Source organism: Octodon degus, unplaced genomic scaffold, assembly GCF_000260255.1.
Source record: "Octodon degus isolate 3935 unplaced genomic scaffold, OctDeg1.0 scaffold00017, whole genome shotgun sequence".
NCBI lineage: Eukaryota > Metazoa > Chordata > Mammalia > Rodentia > Octodontidae > Octodon > Octodon degus.
Genome location: NW_004524593.1, coordinates 2,461,269 through 2,477,024, shown reverse-complemented (window position 1 = coordinate 2,477,024; position 15,756 = coordinate 2,461,269). Strand labels below are relative to the sequence as shown.

General features: G+C 46.8%; 1 protein-coding gene across 2 annotated transcripts in view; it reads right to left on the bottom strand.

Annotated features, from left to right (window-relative positions):
• Nucleotides 1-449: 449 nt before the first annotated feature.
• Kiaa0040 (KIAA0040 ortholog) overlaps nt 450-15,756 on the bottom strand; it is a 33,787-nt gene continuing 18,480 nt past the window's right edge. For both annotated transcript variants that reach the window (XM_023710369.1, XM_023710368.1), the window contains one exon: nt 450-3,689. In XM_023710369.1, coding sequence (XP_023566137.1) covers nt 3,266-3,556 — 291 coding nt within the window. In that variant the 5' untranslated portion in view covers nt 3,557-3,689 and the 3' untranslated portion in view covers nt 450-3,265. The remainder of the gene's footprint in view (nt 3,690-15,756) is intronic.

Sequence of the window (15,756 nt, the reverse complement as noted above, 5' to 3'; positions counted from 1 at the left end):
AAGCCTCTTCTTTAAACGGTGGGTGTCCCAGGGATGAAAATGAATATACACTGCCAAAGAGCATCGTCGTACCTCTCTGCAGCTGCCCTCTCTCGAAGAGTTTTGTCTGAGGCTGTCTGCTTGGCAAAGAGGGTGAGAAAGCCACATTCCTAGTTTTCCAACCTCTGACTCTACCAGAAGACAGCAGTGACCAGCAGGGCAGGGCCTTTTGTGTCCCAGGAGGAAAGTCCCTGCGTGCATCATTTCTGAGGGAGGACCAAGCAGAGGTGATACCTACTGTGATGGAGATAACCAACCGCAGCACACAAGGAGGCTAGGCACAGCTTTTAGTTTTAAAAATATTTATTTAAATAAAAATTTCCTTTTTGTGTCTGAATTTTACAGAAAAATATTGACAAATACTATACAACTTTGATCACTTATATTCTTCTTTATAATGTGAACTGCCCTTTCTTTACATTTTCCTCTTTGTCTTTCCTTCCCCTCAAGAAATAAAAAAGCAAAAAGTCAGTCCACTGAGCAATGGAGATAAGATGTCTGATTGTCATTCAAGCCTGGCTAAGGCTGGACAGGCCAGGACTCGGGGGAGGGGTCCTCTCTGAGCTTGTGCTGGCTTAGGAAGGCTCTTCTGTTTCAGTCATTTCTACTCATTAATTTAACCCTCTCCCAGGTTCTGAGATTCCACTGATTGCCAGTACAAGTGAAGAATAAAGGAACAGCACTGGCATGGTATGGGAAAAAGGGACTAGAGAATGGGAAAGAAAGATAAGCGTAAACTGAGAAGCAAAAGCAAAGGGCATCTGCCTTAGCTCCTTTTATGTTTCCACAGATCCAAGAAGAACATGAGGGTCTGCTACGTGCCTGGCACTATTCTGGGCACTCCAGAAAGGCTGGGGTGGGCGCTAAATCCCATTCCATCTGGGGTGTTGTGGGTCCCACACTGTGGAAGCCGTGCAGAAGAAGTTTCTGGGTGTCTCATGCCTGGAGCTGGAGCAAGTCTATTTGATTGGGAGACAGCAGGGATACTGTGCCTGGGGACAGAGGCCCTGCCATAGCAATGACAGCTGACTGCGGCTTTAACTCAAACTGGCAGCCAGTTGCCATGGAGACCATGGTCCCCAACCCAGGTGATCCACGCTCCTGGATCATATCTGACATCCCATCTTGGCTGTCAGCTCCCACACCTCCTCCCAAGTCGTCCACTTTGGGGGGACTGAGAGCTGAAGGTGGGAAGAACAACTCAGCCCAGTGGGCAGCAGCAGACATGGGAAGCATGTGAAACGGGACATGACCAAACCGTCCTGTGCCATGCAGGGGACAGCTGGATACTCCAGTGCAAGCTGTCTGTGTGATAAGGGGATGGATCATCAGAATGCCCACACTTAAATGCCTAGAGACTTTAGGGCTACGTAGAGTGAAAAGGTGACTGGCTTTAAAATGCAAATAGGCCTGAATTAGATTCATGTGGTTATCTGTTAGGAGACCCTGATACTAGAGCCACTACCAGTACCCACTCTCCACTACCAGTACCCACTCTCCACTACCAGTACCCACTCTGCATAGACCGGGGAACACCCGGGGAGCAGCTGAATTCCAGGTAACCCAAATGAGCAAACAGAGCACCTCTTTGCATTCACATAGTTATTGAATTTGGTTTTCTGCTACTATCACTGTCATAGCTTAGCTACCTTATTAATTAGTGATTTTGCCACTGTCTAGAACAGCTTCTGTGGGAAAATATTTAAAGAAAGCTCCGCGGCAGATTTGCAAATGAACTGTTAAAATACAATCCATTCCCAAGTTGGGAATTATTTATCTTTGTAATGTCCTCACAATAGAATCAAAACACAACCAGCTGGTCCTAAAGGTGGATTAACTCTGCTTCCCAACCTCAGCCTGGGCAGGGGAGGGGCTCTGTGTGCTGCAGATCTTGTTTCCATGTCTTCCTGTTCCCCAGGGCACACGTGTTGGCTGGACCTTTGGCACTGAGCGTGCGGTCCTGCAAGCCGACACCTCGTCCAGTCCACAGCAGCATGTCGGGGGCTCCTGCTGAAGAGAAGGTCACTTTGGGGAATGGTGAGGTACTGCAAGCTTACCCTAAGCCTTAGCACGCCGCCAGCAGCAGCCACAGTGAGGAGGACCCACTTGCCTGAACTTCAAGATAAATATTAGTAAACATCGTAGAGCTTCAGCCTAGTTTCGCTGAAGCTGCTCATCCTGCACTCCTGCAACATGCCACACGTACACTGCATTCTCTTGAAATCATTTCTGGGGTGGCTTCTTTACCCCTCTACTGGAGACTGTCTTTAATTCCTTCCCTACTGAGAAACTGGTGACAAACAAGGTACCTAGCTGGCTTGTGGCATCTTAGTATCCTTTCTGTAAAATAGACATTGCACAGGTGCGTAACTGCAGCCTGCTGAAGTGAATGAGTGGATTTCCGTAGCTTGCTAGCAGTCACTGCCCAGAGTGGCTTGTGCTTGCTCAGAAAAGTCCACCTTGGTGAGGGGGTAGCATCTCAGAGAGGTCTTGGCTGACACTAAAACATCCATCAGTGGTTATGAGGGCCTTGTGACAAGTTCCAAGAAAGGAGCGAACTTGGTGTGTCCATGTCAGTATCCACCGGGAGGGGACTGTACCAGGTTCCTGGAATGTCCAAATGTGAATATTACTGTAGAAGGCTTTGTAAGTACAGGAGGAGGGAAGCATACAGCTCCAACCTGAGTGGTGTGTAGAATAAACAGTGCCCAGGAGTGTGGCCTGGCCGCGTCACTGTGTGTATGTGCCTAAGCCTGGATATACTTTTTTGTGAGGTGCTTCTGCATGTGTATTTAATGTACAGCCTCGCAGGAAGTATGTATTTAAAGGCCAGCTGATGAACAGAAATACACCTGCCCATGTACCTGCTGCCTGAATTTGCAAAAGTGTTCCGGGTGTGTACACATGCAAGCCATATCAGCATGTAAGCATCAGTGTTCTTTGTGCTTTTATTTATAAGGTATGCCAGAGGCAGGGACAGGTGGAATGCACATCTGCTTCTGTAGCGAAGCATTGCTACTGGACACATAGCTGCCAACGCAGTGCAAGAATTGGCCATGTGCTCCCCTGGGAGCATCTTGCCCTGGGACACTCGGTCTGAGATTTGTTCCAGGGTTGAGCAGTTACTCTGTGGACACAAGTGCATCATCTCATGGATTCCTTCTCCCCAGTCTCTGTGTGACTCGAAGGACATTTGGCCCCAGAAGGAGGACACCTGTATTTACTGCTAATAGATGGGCAGGGATGGCCTCTTCTCCATTTGGAGAAGCTTGGGTTGAGCAGAGATCCAGAGGTCTTCCTCATCCCCCTTCTTCTTCTTCTTGTGTCGGTCTGTCTGTGGGCGGTTCTTGCCTGCTCGGCTCCAGCAGCAATGGCAGCAGATGAAGAAGAGGGTGAGGATCATCACTACTGGGAGCCCCAGGAGGACGGCCAGGCAGATGGTGTTGAAGATGCCCTCCTCATGCTTGGCCATGATGGTGTCCCAGATAGAGCTGAAGAAGGAGCTGATTTTCTCCATGGTGCTTGGCTAGGGTGGGAATAGATGTCCCTTGCAGCTCACTAGCGAGTCCTGGGCTCAAGAAGACACAGCCGTGGACACTTGGAATTTATTCTTCCTTCATCTTTCAGTTGGAGCATGCCACAAATAAGACCTGAAGGGATTAAAACCAATAGCTCAAGAGAAATGCAGTGGGAATGGTTTACAATTTTAACAGCATCACCAATTTTAGGCTTAGGAAAGGGAAGAAATTGAAGATTTCCAAGAAGTCCAATGAAATTGTACTAAGACTCAATAAAGAAGATAATTTTATGGATTTAGTCAATAAACACTAACTAGTTCCTGCTAGATAGACACAAGATATTAAACTTAGGAAAGAAGAATTAATATGATATCAAATCTGGTACACAGTAGGCGATCAGAGTTGTTAGATAAATACACCAATGTGCATCCCCAGTGTGCTGGTTGGGGCCGGCCCCCTGGACTCTACTCCGTGATCTTTGGCCCTTTCCTCAGCTGCAGCTTACCTGCCAGGTGTTGCACACGTGTGCCCCATGGGACAGCTTGGTGTCTGCCCTTCTGGGTATAGATCTTGCCCAGTTTGAAGCACAAGGTGAAATGCGACATCTCGCTGCCTGTGACAAGAGACACTGGGGCTCCTCCAGGCTACGAGGTCATCAGTCCTCATCTCATCTCACCCCTGCCCTCATGTTGGCTTGCTGTCTGCGCTGTTCCACGTCTTCTCCCCCCTCACATCCCCTTCTGTGCCTGCTTCCCTCCACTTTCCACCTTTGTCGCCTCCTTACTTTCATGTTTTGAGCTGCTTGGTTCCAAAGTCTCCTTCCCCTCCAGTCTGTTCCCTTTCTCAGGAGGAAAAGGGACTTGAAGTTCCTTGGATGCCAGGTGGTCTCAGGATGCCTCTCTGCTCCCACACCAATCTCAATATAGAGCAGGGACTGATATCTTCCTCTGTCATCCCTCTCCCTCTCTGCATGGGTTTAGGGCTCAGCTCTTAAGTACACCAGGCTTCCTTGGGATCTGGAATCCATGGGTTCTTAGGTCTTTGAGGGCAAATATGATTCAAGGACAAGACTTTGAGGGCAAATATGATTCAAGAGAATTTCTTGGAGTAAGACATTGCCTTGCACCCAAATATTATTAGAGTCATTGATTTTTAGTCTGGAAACTTAGAAATCATACCAACTCTCACTTAATGTTGACAGATCTAAAGCTCAGGATGGGGAGGTGACATGTCTGGGGCCCCCCAGAGCTGCCAGACTTCTGGATGATGAGTTCAGCTGTCTTGCAAGGGTGCTGAGCCAGTGAAAGCACCAATGATAAGCATCCTATTTTGTGATACATTTCACTTAGTACTTTTCAAATCACTTTCATGTGCATTTTATCTTGTAAGCGAGCAACAGGAGGGTACAACAACTGTGGATAGATGCAGGTTCCTCAGGTTCCACCTTACTGCCTTGGACCAGCCGGGATGTGTCACCCTCTTGGGTGCTATGTTATTCCCAGTACCCCAGGGGTTGTCCTTGGCAGTCTCATTCCTTGGACAGCATGCTCTGGACATGTCTCACATGTGTAGGGGCCTTGCACCTCCCCTGGCCCCACTCAATGCTAGTCCTGGAGAGTGGCCTGCCACCCTACTCCTGATTTGCACACTTTTTGCAATTATACAGATAAATGTGCCTCCTGTGCCCATTGGCCTACAGCCACTGAAATAATGCTGTAAGAGGACAATAATATTTTAGCTAACTTTTATTAAGTGCTTAATTCTGTGCAGGCATTGTTCTAGGCACTTTCCTCCTATTAAGTCACTTAATCTTCATTACAGCCCTATGAAATAGGTTTCATGATTCCCCTCTTCCACAGTGAGGAGGAGATGAGGTCCAAGTCACACATGGCTGGCCTGGCCCTGCTCCTGGGGAGTTGGGTTCCTGAGGTGAGATAGTCACAGGCCTCGCTCTGGGGCTGCCTATTCCTTTGTATGGCGTCAACCCAGTTCTGGCAAGCAGCCCAGGATTCGCAGGATCTTACAATCCTTGGCTACTCCCCAGACTGACTTAAACATTTATCCCAGTCTATTGTAGAAAAGACTGCAGAGATTTACTTTGCATTGTTAGGCACTTGCCAAATGCTGAAAGAAACATACAATAAAACCCGAGTCCTGCCCAAGTGCAGGTTTATGGAAAGCACATGGCTGCCCGCATTGAAATTCAACATATACCAGAGAAGCCTTGTCCCCTCCCTGGGGCCTCCTCCAAGACTCCTCCTGCAACCAGGGACATCCACATGGATCTGCCCACACACAGCCAGGATCCCTGGCCTCCTATCGCCCCTCCCCCTGCATGCTCTCTTCTCAGATCTCTCCCACTCTTCTCCCTTACCTTCTTCCTTGGTAAGGCCTTTGCTTTCATTCACCCCCTGTGGCCCATGACATTCTGGTGCATCTGTTGTGGGAGACTTTGGGTGCTTTTCTCTTCTTTGGTCCTACACATAGCCTTCCTGGGACCAAGTGTCCCCTTTCATGTATAATCAATGATTCACTTCAGAGGGTGATCGTCTCCACCATGATTGATAAATTATGCTGCAGCAGGGTGCTACTGATCGCTGCAGGGAGCGGAAGGGTGCCAAAGGCTCACTCTGGGGGGTCAGCTGTGGAGAGAGGAAGGGCAGTGAGCCTTAGGAGAATATTAGGAAAGTTTCCATGAAGGTGGAGACTTTTAAGAAGGTCTTGACAGGTACGTAGGATTTTGACAGAAATCTAGGTGAAAATGATGTTCAGACATTCAAGGCTGAGAAACTTCTAGTGCCTGAGTGGGAGAACAGGACATCTTCTGCTGAGCCTCGGGCTCAGGGTAGCAGAGGAGATGCCTGCAAAGAAGCTAGGCCTGCACACCAGGGGCAGAGAAGCGCTGGGTGTTCACCTGGGAGCTTGGTAACAGGACAAGTTGTGATCAGAGCTGCCCTTTAGGAAAAGATCCAAAGATATACAGAGCTCTGGAACATGGTTTTTGGGTTTTTTTTCCCCTTAAAGAAAAAGAATTTATTAGGTCACCTAAAGATTTTACGAGATAGGTAATAAAATAAGTTCTGAATTACCTGGCATTTATGGTTAAAAGAGAAAACCACTTGTGCTGTTGTCATTTGTACTTCTCAAAGAAAGAAAATGCTTTAGCTCTGGAAAGAGGTAAATGGCTCTCTGGCATTGGGGATACCTATTTTAGGAGAGCTCTTTATCCATTTAACAAACATTTATTAGACACCTGATATGTGCCATGCTCTTTGTTAGGAGGTGTGGATTCAGCAGTGAACGAGAGTTACAGCTTGTGACATCATGGAGTTGTGTGTATTCTAGGGGAGTTATTATTGAAGGATTGTGTCATAGAAGACAAATATAATAAGCAAACTCCGACGGCGTCTGCTTAGTTGGTTGAAATAAAAGCATGCCCTGAATAATGGGTTTTTCTGTGTGTCCCAGGGCCTCCTGCCCCTCCCACCTTTGTCTTAAACTCGCCCATCCCCTGGCACCTAAAATAGCTTTTGAATAAATAGATTTCTTTTCAAACTAAGGCTAAGTCAATAACTCACTTCTGCATTCCTAAAGGTACTTACTTGAGTCTGTTCTCCACACAGCCAAAGAGCGTATTCATTACCATTTGGAACCCAGTCTGGGGAAAATTCGATTAAAAGGTATTCTTTATATTTTTTTAATCTAAGAATTCTCTTCCTGGCCCCCCTAGGTTACGTGCTGAGCTCTGCTAATCTATAGTGTTTCATTAGTATTTATGAGCTTTGCATTATTAGCATTTCCAGGAAACAATCAAATATCTCTTTGGTGGTATGAATTAAAAGTTGGCGCTTCTGTGGGATGTTTTGCAAAAGAAGCCACACTCTGGGCCACAGAATGCTCTCTGGGAGACCTTGCCTTTTGTCGGCTTTCAAGTATCACTGACACTATGTGAAATAGAATTCATCTGTTATTGTAAAACCAACAATAGATGCCAATCAACCTTCACTGTTTGACTGTGGTTGTGGAGGGGAGGGTGAAAAGAGAGAAGGGAGGAGGCCCCTTGAATTCTCTGAAAGCCAAATATTATCGTCTCTCCACCCTCTGTAATGTCTAGGGGATGGGGAGAGAGCCCTTCTGTCTTCCTCTGTCTTCTGCCTGCAGGTCTGAAGGGGTTGATGGGAAGCAAGATACCAGGACCAGAAGGCTGACCTGGGTTCGAGCCCTGGGTTAACCTTTATGACCTTGGCAAGTGTTTCAGCCTTTGCTACACAAAGAAGTTAATAGGCTTCCCTCATAATGATGCTGGGAGGATTAAAAAGGCTCAACCTATTTCATGCATTTTGTAAACTGTACTATACAAACATAATCCATAAAACAGTGGTTATCTCCAAATAGCAATGGACTAATCCCAGCCGTGAGCTTTTCCTCCCCATCCCTGACCTGTAAGCCCAATTGTCATTGGCAAAGAACTACAAGCCCCTATCTTACTCAAATGACACAGGCTTCATGAGGGACCAGCCTGCTCGTGGCTGGTCTGTAGGTACATGCCTGTGACTGTAGATTTTCATCCAATGGCTATATACAGAAGGGTCATGTTGGGAAGATCTGCTGATGCCTGGAGCATTGCTGAGCCCGGAGGTAAGGCCTGAGCAAAGTGACCAGCTGTCTGCAGGCCCCAGCCTCCCTCCCAGGCTTTTGGAACCTGAGAACAGTACAGGCATGGCCCATTCCTCAGGGAGGACCGATCCACACTCCAGGAGCCAAGCTGCCATGATGTTGTGTTCTGGGCGGCCCAGGGCTGGTGATCTGAGGGAGCGCTCCAAGACAGGGTATGGGGCATTTAATTTGCCACTTATGATTCCTGCTTATCAGATGAAATGATAAAGGTGAAGCTCATGTAAAAGATACACCTAAAGAACCGTGTCTGTCTAATAGTAAATGCTTTTTAGAAAGGTTCAGGATAGGGAGCAGGAAGGCACCCAGTTAGATCCCTAAGACTAACCCCAGAGTGACCTCTAAATGGTACAAAGCCCCAGTTTTGAGTGAGGTTCGGGTCTCCATCAGAACTGTAAGAGATTCCTCTGCTGCAGCTGTAGACTCCCAGGTGGACATGGAGGACAAGCTTATAATTTAAAATAGGGGGCAATGGCCTCCCCAGGGTTGTCTCCTCAAATCCTCCCTTTGTGCTTTGTCCTGGCTTGAGATGATCATTGTGCTTGCTTTATCTCTCTGCTCACGGACCCCAAAGGCCAGCCAGATGAACTTCTGGCCAGGCAGACACTCAGGAGGTTAAAGAAGCAGATTCCTAGGTCTGCTCTTGAGAGATCCTGGCCCAAGAGATCTGAGGTAGCCAAGGGACTTACGATTGCAACAAACAGCCCCTCATAGGAGCGAGGGGATGAACTAACAGCTGCAGGAGGCAGGGAAGAGATCTGTCTGCTTACACAGCAGCACAGCGGCCTGTGTGGGCACCTCCTGTGCTGATCTTCCTTGCTGTGTGCAGTCAGGGCACCTGGGCCAGCTTTGGTTTCCTGGGGTCACAATTCCATGCTGTAAACCTTAGCTGAGGCCTGACAATGTATCTGGCCCCACGCCTTTGGATTTGGAGCCTTCCCAGCCAAGCAAGGGGTGAGATGAAAATAGCAGCTGTGCACCGTGAGTCCTGTGGTCAAGCTGTGTATAAAGGGCTTTCACGCTGTGGGAGTGGCAGGAGGGGCAGGTGAGTCGGTGCATGGGGGCCCAAGGGAAAGTGATAGAGCTGAACTAACAGGCAAGATGTCTGCTCTCTCCCAGGGCGGTGATTTATGATTGGTCGCTTCGTGTTGGGAGTGACACTAGGACTGGACCATCTAAGAACAAGCAACCTGACCACTGTCCTTTCAGTGTTCAAACTAAAACCTGAAATTCCACAGGACCCAGCATATTCTGGTATCCTTCCGGAAGAGTTTAAGACATCATATGACAGTGACACTCACAGACCCATTTTTATAGCAGCACAATTCATAGCAGTTAAATCTTGTGAGCGGCTTCAGTGTCCACCAAAAAAATGAGTGGATAAAGAAAATGTGGTATTTATACACAATGGAATACTACTCTGCAATAAAGATAAGCTTGAGTCATTTGTAGGAGACTAGGTGTCCCTTAAGACCAAAATGTTAAGTGAAATCAATCAGACATAGAAGCTTAAATATTGCCTGGTTATACGAGAAACTTAAGATATAAATAAGGAGCAAAATAAAAGAGGGTAGGAAGTAAAGAGATAGGTCTTTCTCAAATGGGGATGGATGAAAAGATTGAAGGAGGGGAGGGAAAGGGGTTGTTACCTGCATGCTCCAACTCCTCACAGGAGCACAGACATCGTGCACCGCAGACGTGTATAGAAATTTCCAGTGTGGAAACAAACACGCATCAGAGAGCCACGTAGGAGCGAAAGTATGAATGTGGAAGGAGCTCCCCATGCGGTGCATGGGCACCAGACAGAAGTGACGGGCCGGGAGGCCAAGGGAGGCTCTGCGTGGGCGGGCCGAGCTACCACCTGAATTACAAAATCACACACGCGGCCAGGTTGTCTGAAACATCCCGAGGCACAGGAGAAATTTACTTAAAAGCATTTCTAAGAATATGCCTGACATATTTTCTCCAACCCTCGGTTATCTTGCCAGGTGAGCGTCCCTAAATTTACAGCCCTGACTTCCATTATGACTACACCATCGAGGGTCCTCCCGAAGTCAAATCCAGGAAAAAAACACATTTATGAGGATTTTTACCAGATGAACAGCTGGGTCCAGCGCTTCTCTTGGAAAGGATCCAAAAGGATAGAGCGGCTCTACTCTCTTTCTACCTTAAATCTGCTGTGAATTCTCCAAATCTAGGTACACACACACACACACACACACACACATACACACACACTTCTTCCTAAAATAAGCATCCTGTCACACAGTCTCTGCCCCCTACCTGCTCTCCTGGAGATTTAGAACATCTTCCTCAGCCCTGGGCCTCTCCATTCTGCCCATCCGCACCTTGCCCCAGGTCTCAACTCGCATGTCCTGCAAGCTCCCCGCGGTGATGATAACCCCGCCCGCGGCAGATGCCCAGGCTCCTTGGCTGTGCGGCGCCCGCGGAACGTTAGTCCGCGGCTATTAACTCTGCTGCTCTGGGTCTATATTTTCTTGACGGTTCTCACCTTGCTAACCTGGCGTGCTTACATGACCTCTAATAGGTATAAGTACTGTGTGCAAAAATTGTCAGATCGGGGCAAATGATCTGCTTGTAGGACATTATGTTTATTACTTAAGCCCAGCTCTAGGCATTTTAAAATAGGTGACTGTATTTCCCCCAATTTAATTAGTTGCTTCAAATAACTCGTCCTAATAAAAGTTGGAGGCTATTTTATTCCCTAGAGCACGCATATATGATGTGTAACTAGTTATCGATTGTTAAGGGAAAATAGATAGTATTTTCTCCCAGGATCGATGCTATAATTATGGTTGCAATTTTGAACAAAAGCACAAATAGGTCATCAATATATAAATGATTAAGGTACCATGGTTATTAAAAATAATAAAATGATACTTGATTATATGGGCATTGTGGATTAGAAGAACCCTGAGAGGAGCCACCTGGCTGAATTTCCACACTTTATTGATGAGACATGCGGCGCCTCTTGCTGGTTACCCAGCTGACCCCCGCCCCCTACAGAGTCAGGGCAAGAGCCAACTCCTCCAACTCTCAGTTCCCCTTGCCAGGCTCCCCTACAACAAGAGTCCTTACAAATCTGTCCTCGTCGGTGCTTTGCAAGAGGACTACCACACTCCTCCTTAGCTGGACTGCCCCTCAGCCCCTGTCTGTCCCCCCTACGTGGCCCTGTGACTGCTCCTTGCCTCTTTTTGCTTGCTCATGTGGCCATCTGCAGAGGACCCAGGGAAGGACACTACGAGCTCTGGGACCTCAGTGATGGAAGTTTTCCTGAGTGCCCTGTGGAGAGAGCGCCCTTCATGGTACAATGGATGGCAAAATGAGTGAGAAATAAACTTTTCAGGGTGAGGCCAGTGAGGCCTAGGGAGGCTTTGTTGCAGCAGTCTGCTTCACCTAACCCGTGTAACAAAAAAGCTCCTGTTGGTAATGCTTACCACAAAGCTGTGGTGATTTCAAAAACTCTCCCACAGGACAGCTTTGACCCATGAGTGCTTCCTCTCAGAGCTTTGGAGTGGTGGTTCTAAATCAAATGCCCTGGTTTTGAGTGCTGGCTCTGCTGCTCACTAACTGTACCACATTGCAAGTTAACCTCTCTATCTGTGGCTCAGTGCTCTCATCTGTAAAACAGAATTAATAATGATTGGGTATGGTAAGGATTAAATGAATCAGTGCCCTGAAGCCTAGCCTGGCAATCAATGTGAGTCCAGCTGATCTGACCCCAAACAGATAGGGTAGTCAAACAAACACCCTTTTACTCATTAGCTAATAATTTTCTTGTCTTTTCAAATTTCTAATAGTTCTAGAATCATGATTTTGATTATGGAGGTCTCTTTTAAAAGGCCTTTCACCTTCTTTTTCTAGTCTTCCTGGAGTAAGGAAGCTCTACATTATTTTCTTCATTCCTCTTGTTTTTCTTTTAGTACAGGGTCTACAGGGTCTCAATACACAGATCGGACTTTTAATGATTCTTCTTGTTTTTCAGCCTCCCAAGTGCTGGGATTACAGGCACACACCACTATGCCTAGTCTCAATCACCATCTCGGTGCGCCCCGGGGGTGGGGGGTGGGGCCAGGACAGCAGGATGGACTTCCAAACCCTAGCCTCTGCATCTGCCTTAGCAGGTGCTTTAATCTACTGAGCTATCTGGCTGGCCCTTTCTTTCATTCTTTTTCAAAGCAACCATTTCAAAATTAAACTGGAGACATTGTCAGAGGTAGAATTATAATGGTTTAGATATACTTACTTTTTTGCCCTGTGTCTGTGGAATTGTGTTGAATGGGCCACAAGTCCCCCTTCTCACCTCCACACTGTGCTGGCTGTTTGTAGTTTCCTTTCTTTCCTTCTGCTAATGTATTCAGTAAGCACCTAGCCAGGCCATGTCAGTGGGCAGTGTGGATCTATTCAAGATAAACAATGGTACTACTGGGAGCGTATTGGGAGAGTTCTTCTGGGAGAAGATAGTACATGAGTCCAAGTATGTCAACATAATGATAAAGGAAAATTATAAAGGAAATAATGGGAGTGACCTCCACAGAGGTGACTTTGAACTGAGAGTTAAAGGATGACAAGGACCCAGCTGTGCACAGAGTTAAGGACAGTGCCTTCCAGGTGGCAGTGCCAACAGCCAGTGCCAAGGCTCTGAAGCAGGAAAGAATGTGGCATTTCCGAGAGAGAGTGACACTTGCAACTGGACCCTGGTGAACATGGGAGGTGAGGGAGAGCTATGAGGAGGGAGCTGTGCATCTGATTGGGACCTCACTTGTCCCTTTGCCTGATACATGAGTGAAGGGTTGGGGTGGAAAGACAGAGAAAGGGCCCTGAGATATACAGGTGTCACCCCACGTCTACTGTTATTGCTTTTGTTTAGTCCTTCAAATGGGTCTCCAGTTTTTCTTTCCCTTACTTCATCCTTCTAAAATCTGAATGTGATCCTGCCTTGTTTGCTTAACCCTTCTTTGGCTCTTTGTCACTTACATAATAAATAGATCTACTTAGTAAGGAGGATGAGCCTTTTGTTATCTGTCGCCCCACCCCAGCACCCCAGTCTCATCTTCCACAATGCCACAGTTTCCCAAGTTTCCCCAAACCCTCTGCCGTCTCTGCTTGCTGCACTTTGGTATGTTCAGTCTTCCTGGGTAAGCTGTATGGTCTATGTGATTGTCTTGAGAGGTGACCAGAGGACCAGTCAGGCACACTGCTGGGTATGTCTTGGGTGGTCATGGAGGTGTGACCCTGGGGGCTGTTCCTGGCCCACGGCTCCTTCCCCTCTGGCATTGCTCGCTGGCTCTGCTTCCTAGCCACCATCAAATAAGAAGTTCTGATCCACTGTGTTCTTCTACAACGATGTTCCTGACTTGGAGCTACTGGACCATGGACTGAATCCTCTTAAACCATGAGCCAAATTAAACCTCTCTGCATTCAAGTTGTGGGCTTTGTGTACTGAGTACTGTGTCCCATGACAAAAATCTAACACAGTGGGATGTTCCTGTCACTCAAGCCTCCTTTGCAAGGACTTCTGTTATTCTCAGTCCCCTCTCCTCAATCTCCAAACTGAATCCTGTCTCTTTTGAGGTTCTTTAGAGGCAATTACCTTCAGAGCCTGACCTCACTGAATTATAATTGTTTCCTTTGAAAAATCATAATAGAGAGAAATACAAAGGGATATGTCTATGTCTATGTCTATGTCTATGTCTATATCTATAGAAATATCTGTATATTCCAAACATTCACTTGTACCTAACCTGGTTTTCATATTGCTTCATAAGCAGAGAGAGTCTCAATTCTCTGTATGACCTGAAAGGCTACTGTTGTGCTTATAAATATCAAAAACAGGAATGAATTCTTTTAACACTTAGACTAAGGAGAAAGACTGCACATCCTCATTGCTCTCCTTTGCTCTGTATTTACCAGCATCCTACTGCACTGTCTCATGCACTCTACCTGCATATTCCAAATCCACGCCATTCCCTCCATTTCTGTGTCTCGGTGTCTGTCGTCTGTCACCCAGGTTGCAGCAGCAGCTTCCTTGTCAACCTTCCAGGTCTGTTCTTCCCACACCATGTTCTTTTCTTCCTATATGAACCACAGTATGTTGTTCCCACCTCCACTTTATAGTTTATGGCTTCCATCTCCTCAAGTGTAAAATCTCAGCTCCTTTAACATGTCCCCAAGGCTCTCCCTCATCTGCCCCTCGCCTCCACCATGTAGTTCCCGCTCCTTCTCTGCCCTGCCTGGATCTCCCTACTTTCTTCTCTGCTCTGGCCACACCTGCTTTTGTTCTGTCCCCCTGATTAGGTGCTCATTTGTCCCTTTGCCTGGTACATTTGTTCTCAGATTGCAGCACAAGTACTTCAAAATATTCAGCTTTTCTCAGCTCAAATGCATTTCCATTCAACTTTCCTCCAGTGTTACAAGAGGCTTTTCCTAATCCAGTCAACTTCCATCATACGATCCCATCTAATTACCTTCATGGTACCCCCTACCCTGGAATTCCCCCTTCACTCATGACGCCCTGGTCATGACGTTGTACTGGTATAAAGCCTATCTTCCTGCACTGGATATAAGCTCCACGAGAACAGGGCCCCTCCTGACTGTTCTGTCTGGATGCTCAGAATATGTCACAGAGCTGCATGAAGAAATGAAGCTAACTCAAGGGTTGGGAAGGAAAAGTGGGATTTTGAAGAATTTTAATTTTTTTTATTATTTTGCATGTTGGTCACATATAATGGTGATGTTCACTTGGCAGATCTGTACATGTAGTTAATACATTGAGCTTTTTCTGTCCCTTAACTTCCTTCTTCTCCCCTCCCATCCTCTTCCCCATATCCAGTTTCCTGTCATCTCAAAAATGAAATTTGGATAAACATCAGTCAGTTAATTCAGGTCACCAAAGAGAAAAGCAGACGTAGTGGAGGGCACAGCGGCCATGGCTGGGTTGAACTAATCATCACCTGCCTACTTATGAACAGCCCGGGTAGATCCTTGAGCCACAAAGCACAGTGGAGGGGGAAATAATAACTAAGAAAACCCATTGTCACTAAAAGCAGTGGGGAGAGGAGTGTGTGTGTGTGTGTGTGTGTGTGTGTGTGTGTGTGTGTGTGATCAGCTCCTAAGCAATCCCTCAGCTTCCTTTTGCTCAGTTACAAGGAGCCTATTGTAGTTGGGACTTTCTGATAACAAGGATCCTTGCCTAAGTCCTATATGCTCCATTTCAGGTTCAGCAAGAAAGAAAATTAAAAAGCTCCATTTTAATTCAGGTTCAAAGGAGCCAATCTTTCAATCAATCAAGTATTAATTAAGCCATGCTATGACATGCAGGGAAAGTAAAAGACACCTTCTCTCCTCTCAACAGTGATGTCAGGAAAAAATTATTAGAGAATGAATTAAGAACAACCAAAATTGTTTAGAAAAGATTTTTGGGGCCAGTGAGATGGCTCAGTGGAATAAGCGCTTCCCTAGCAAGCTCACGGGCCTGAGTTCAATCCCTGGTTCTGCAAAAAAA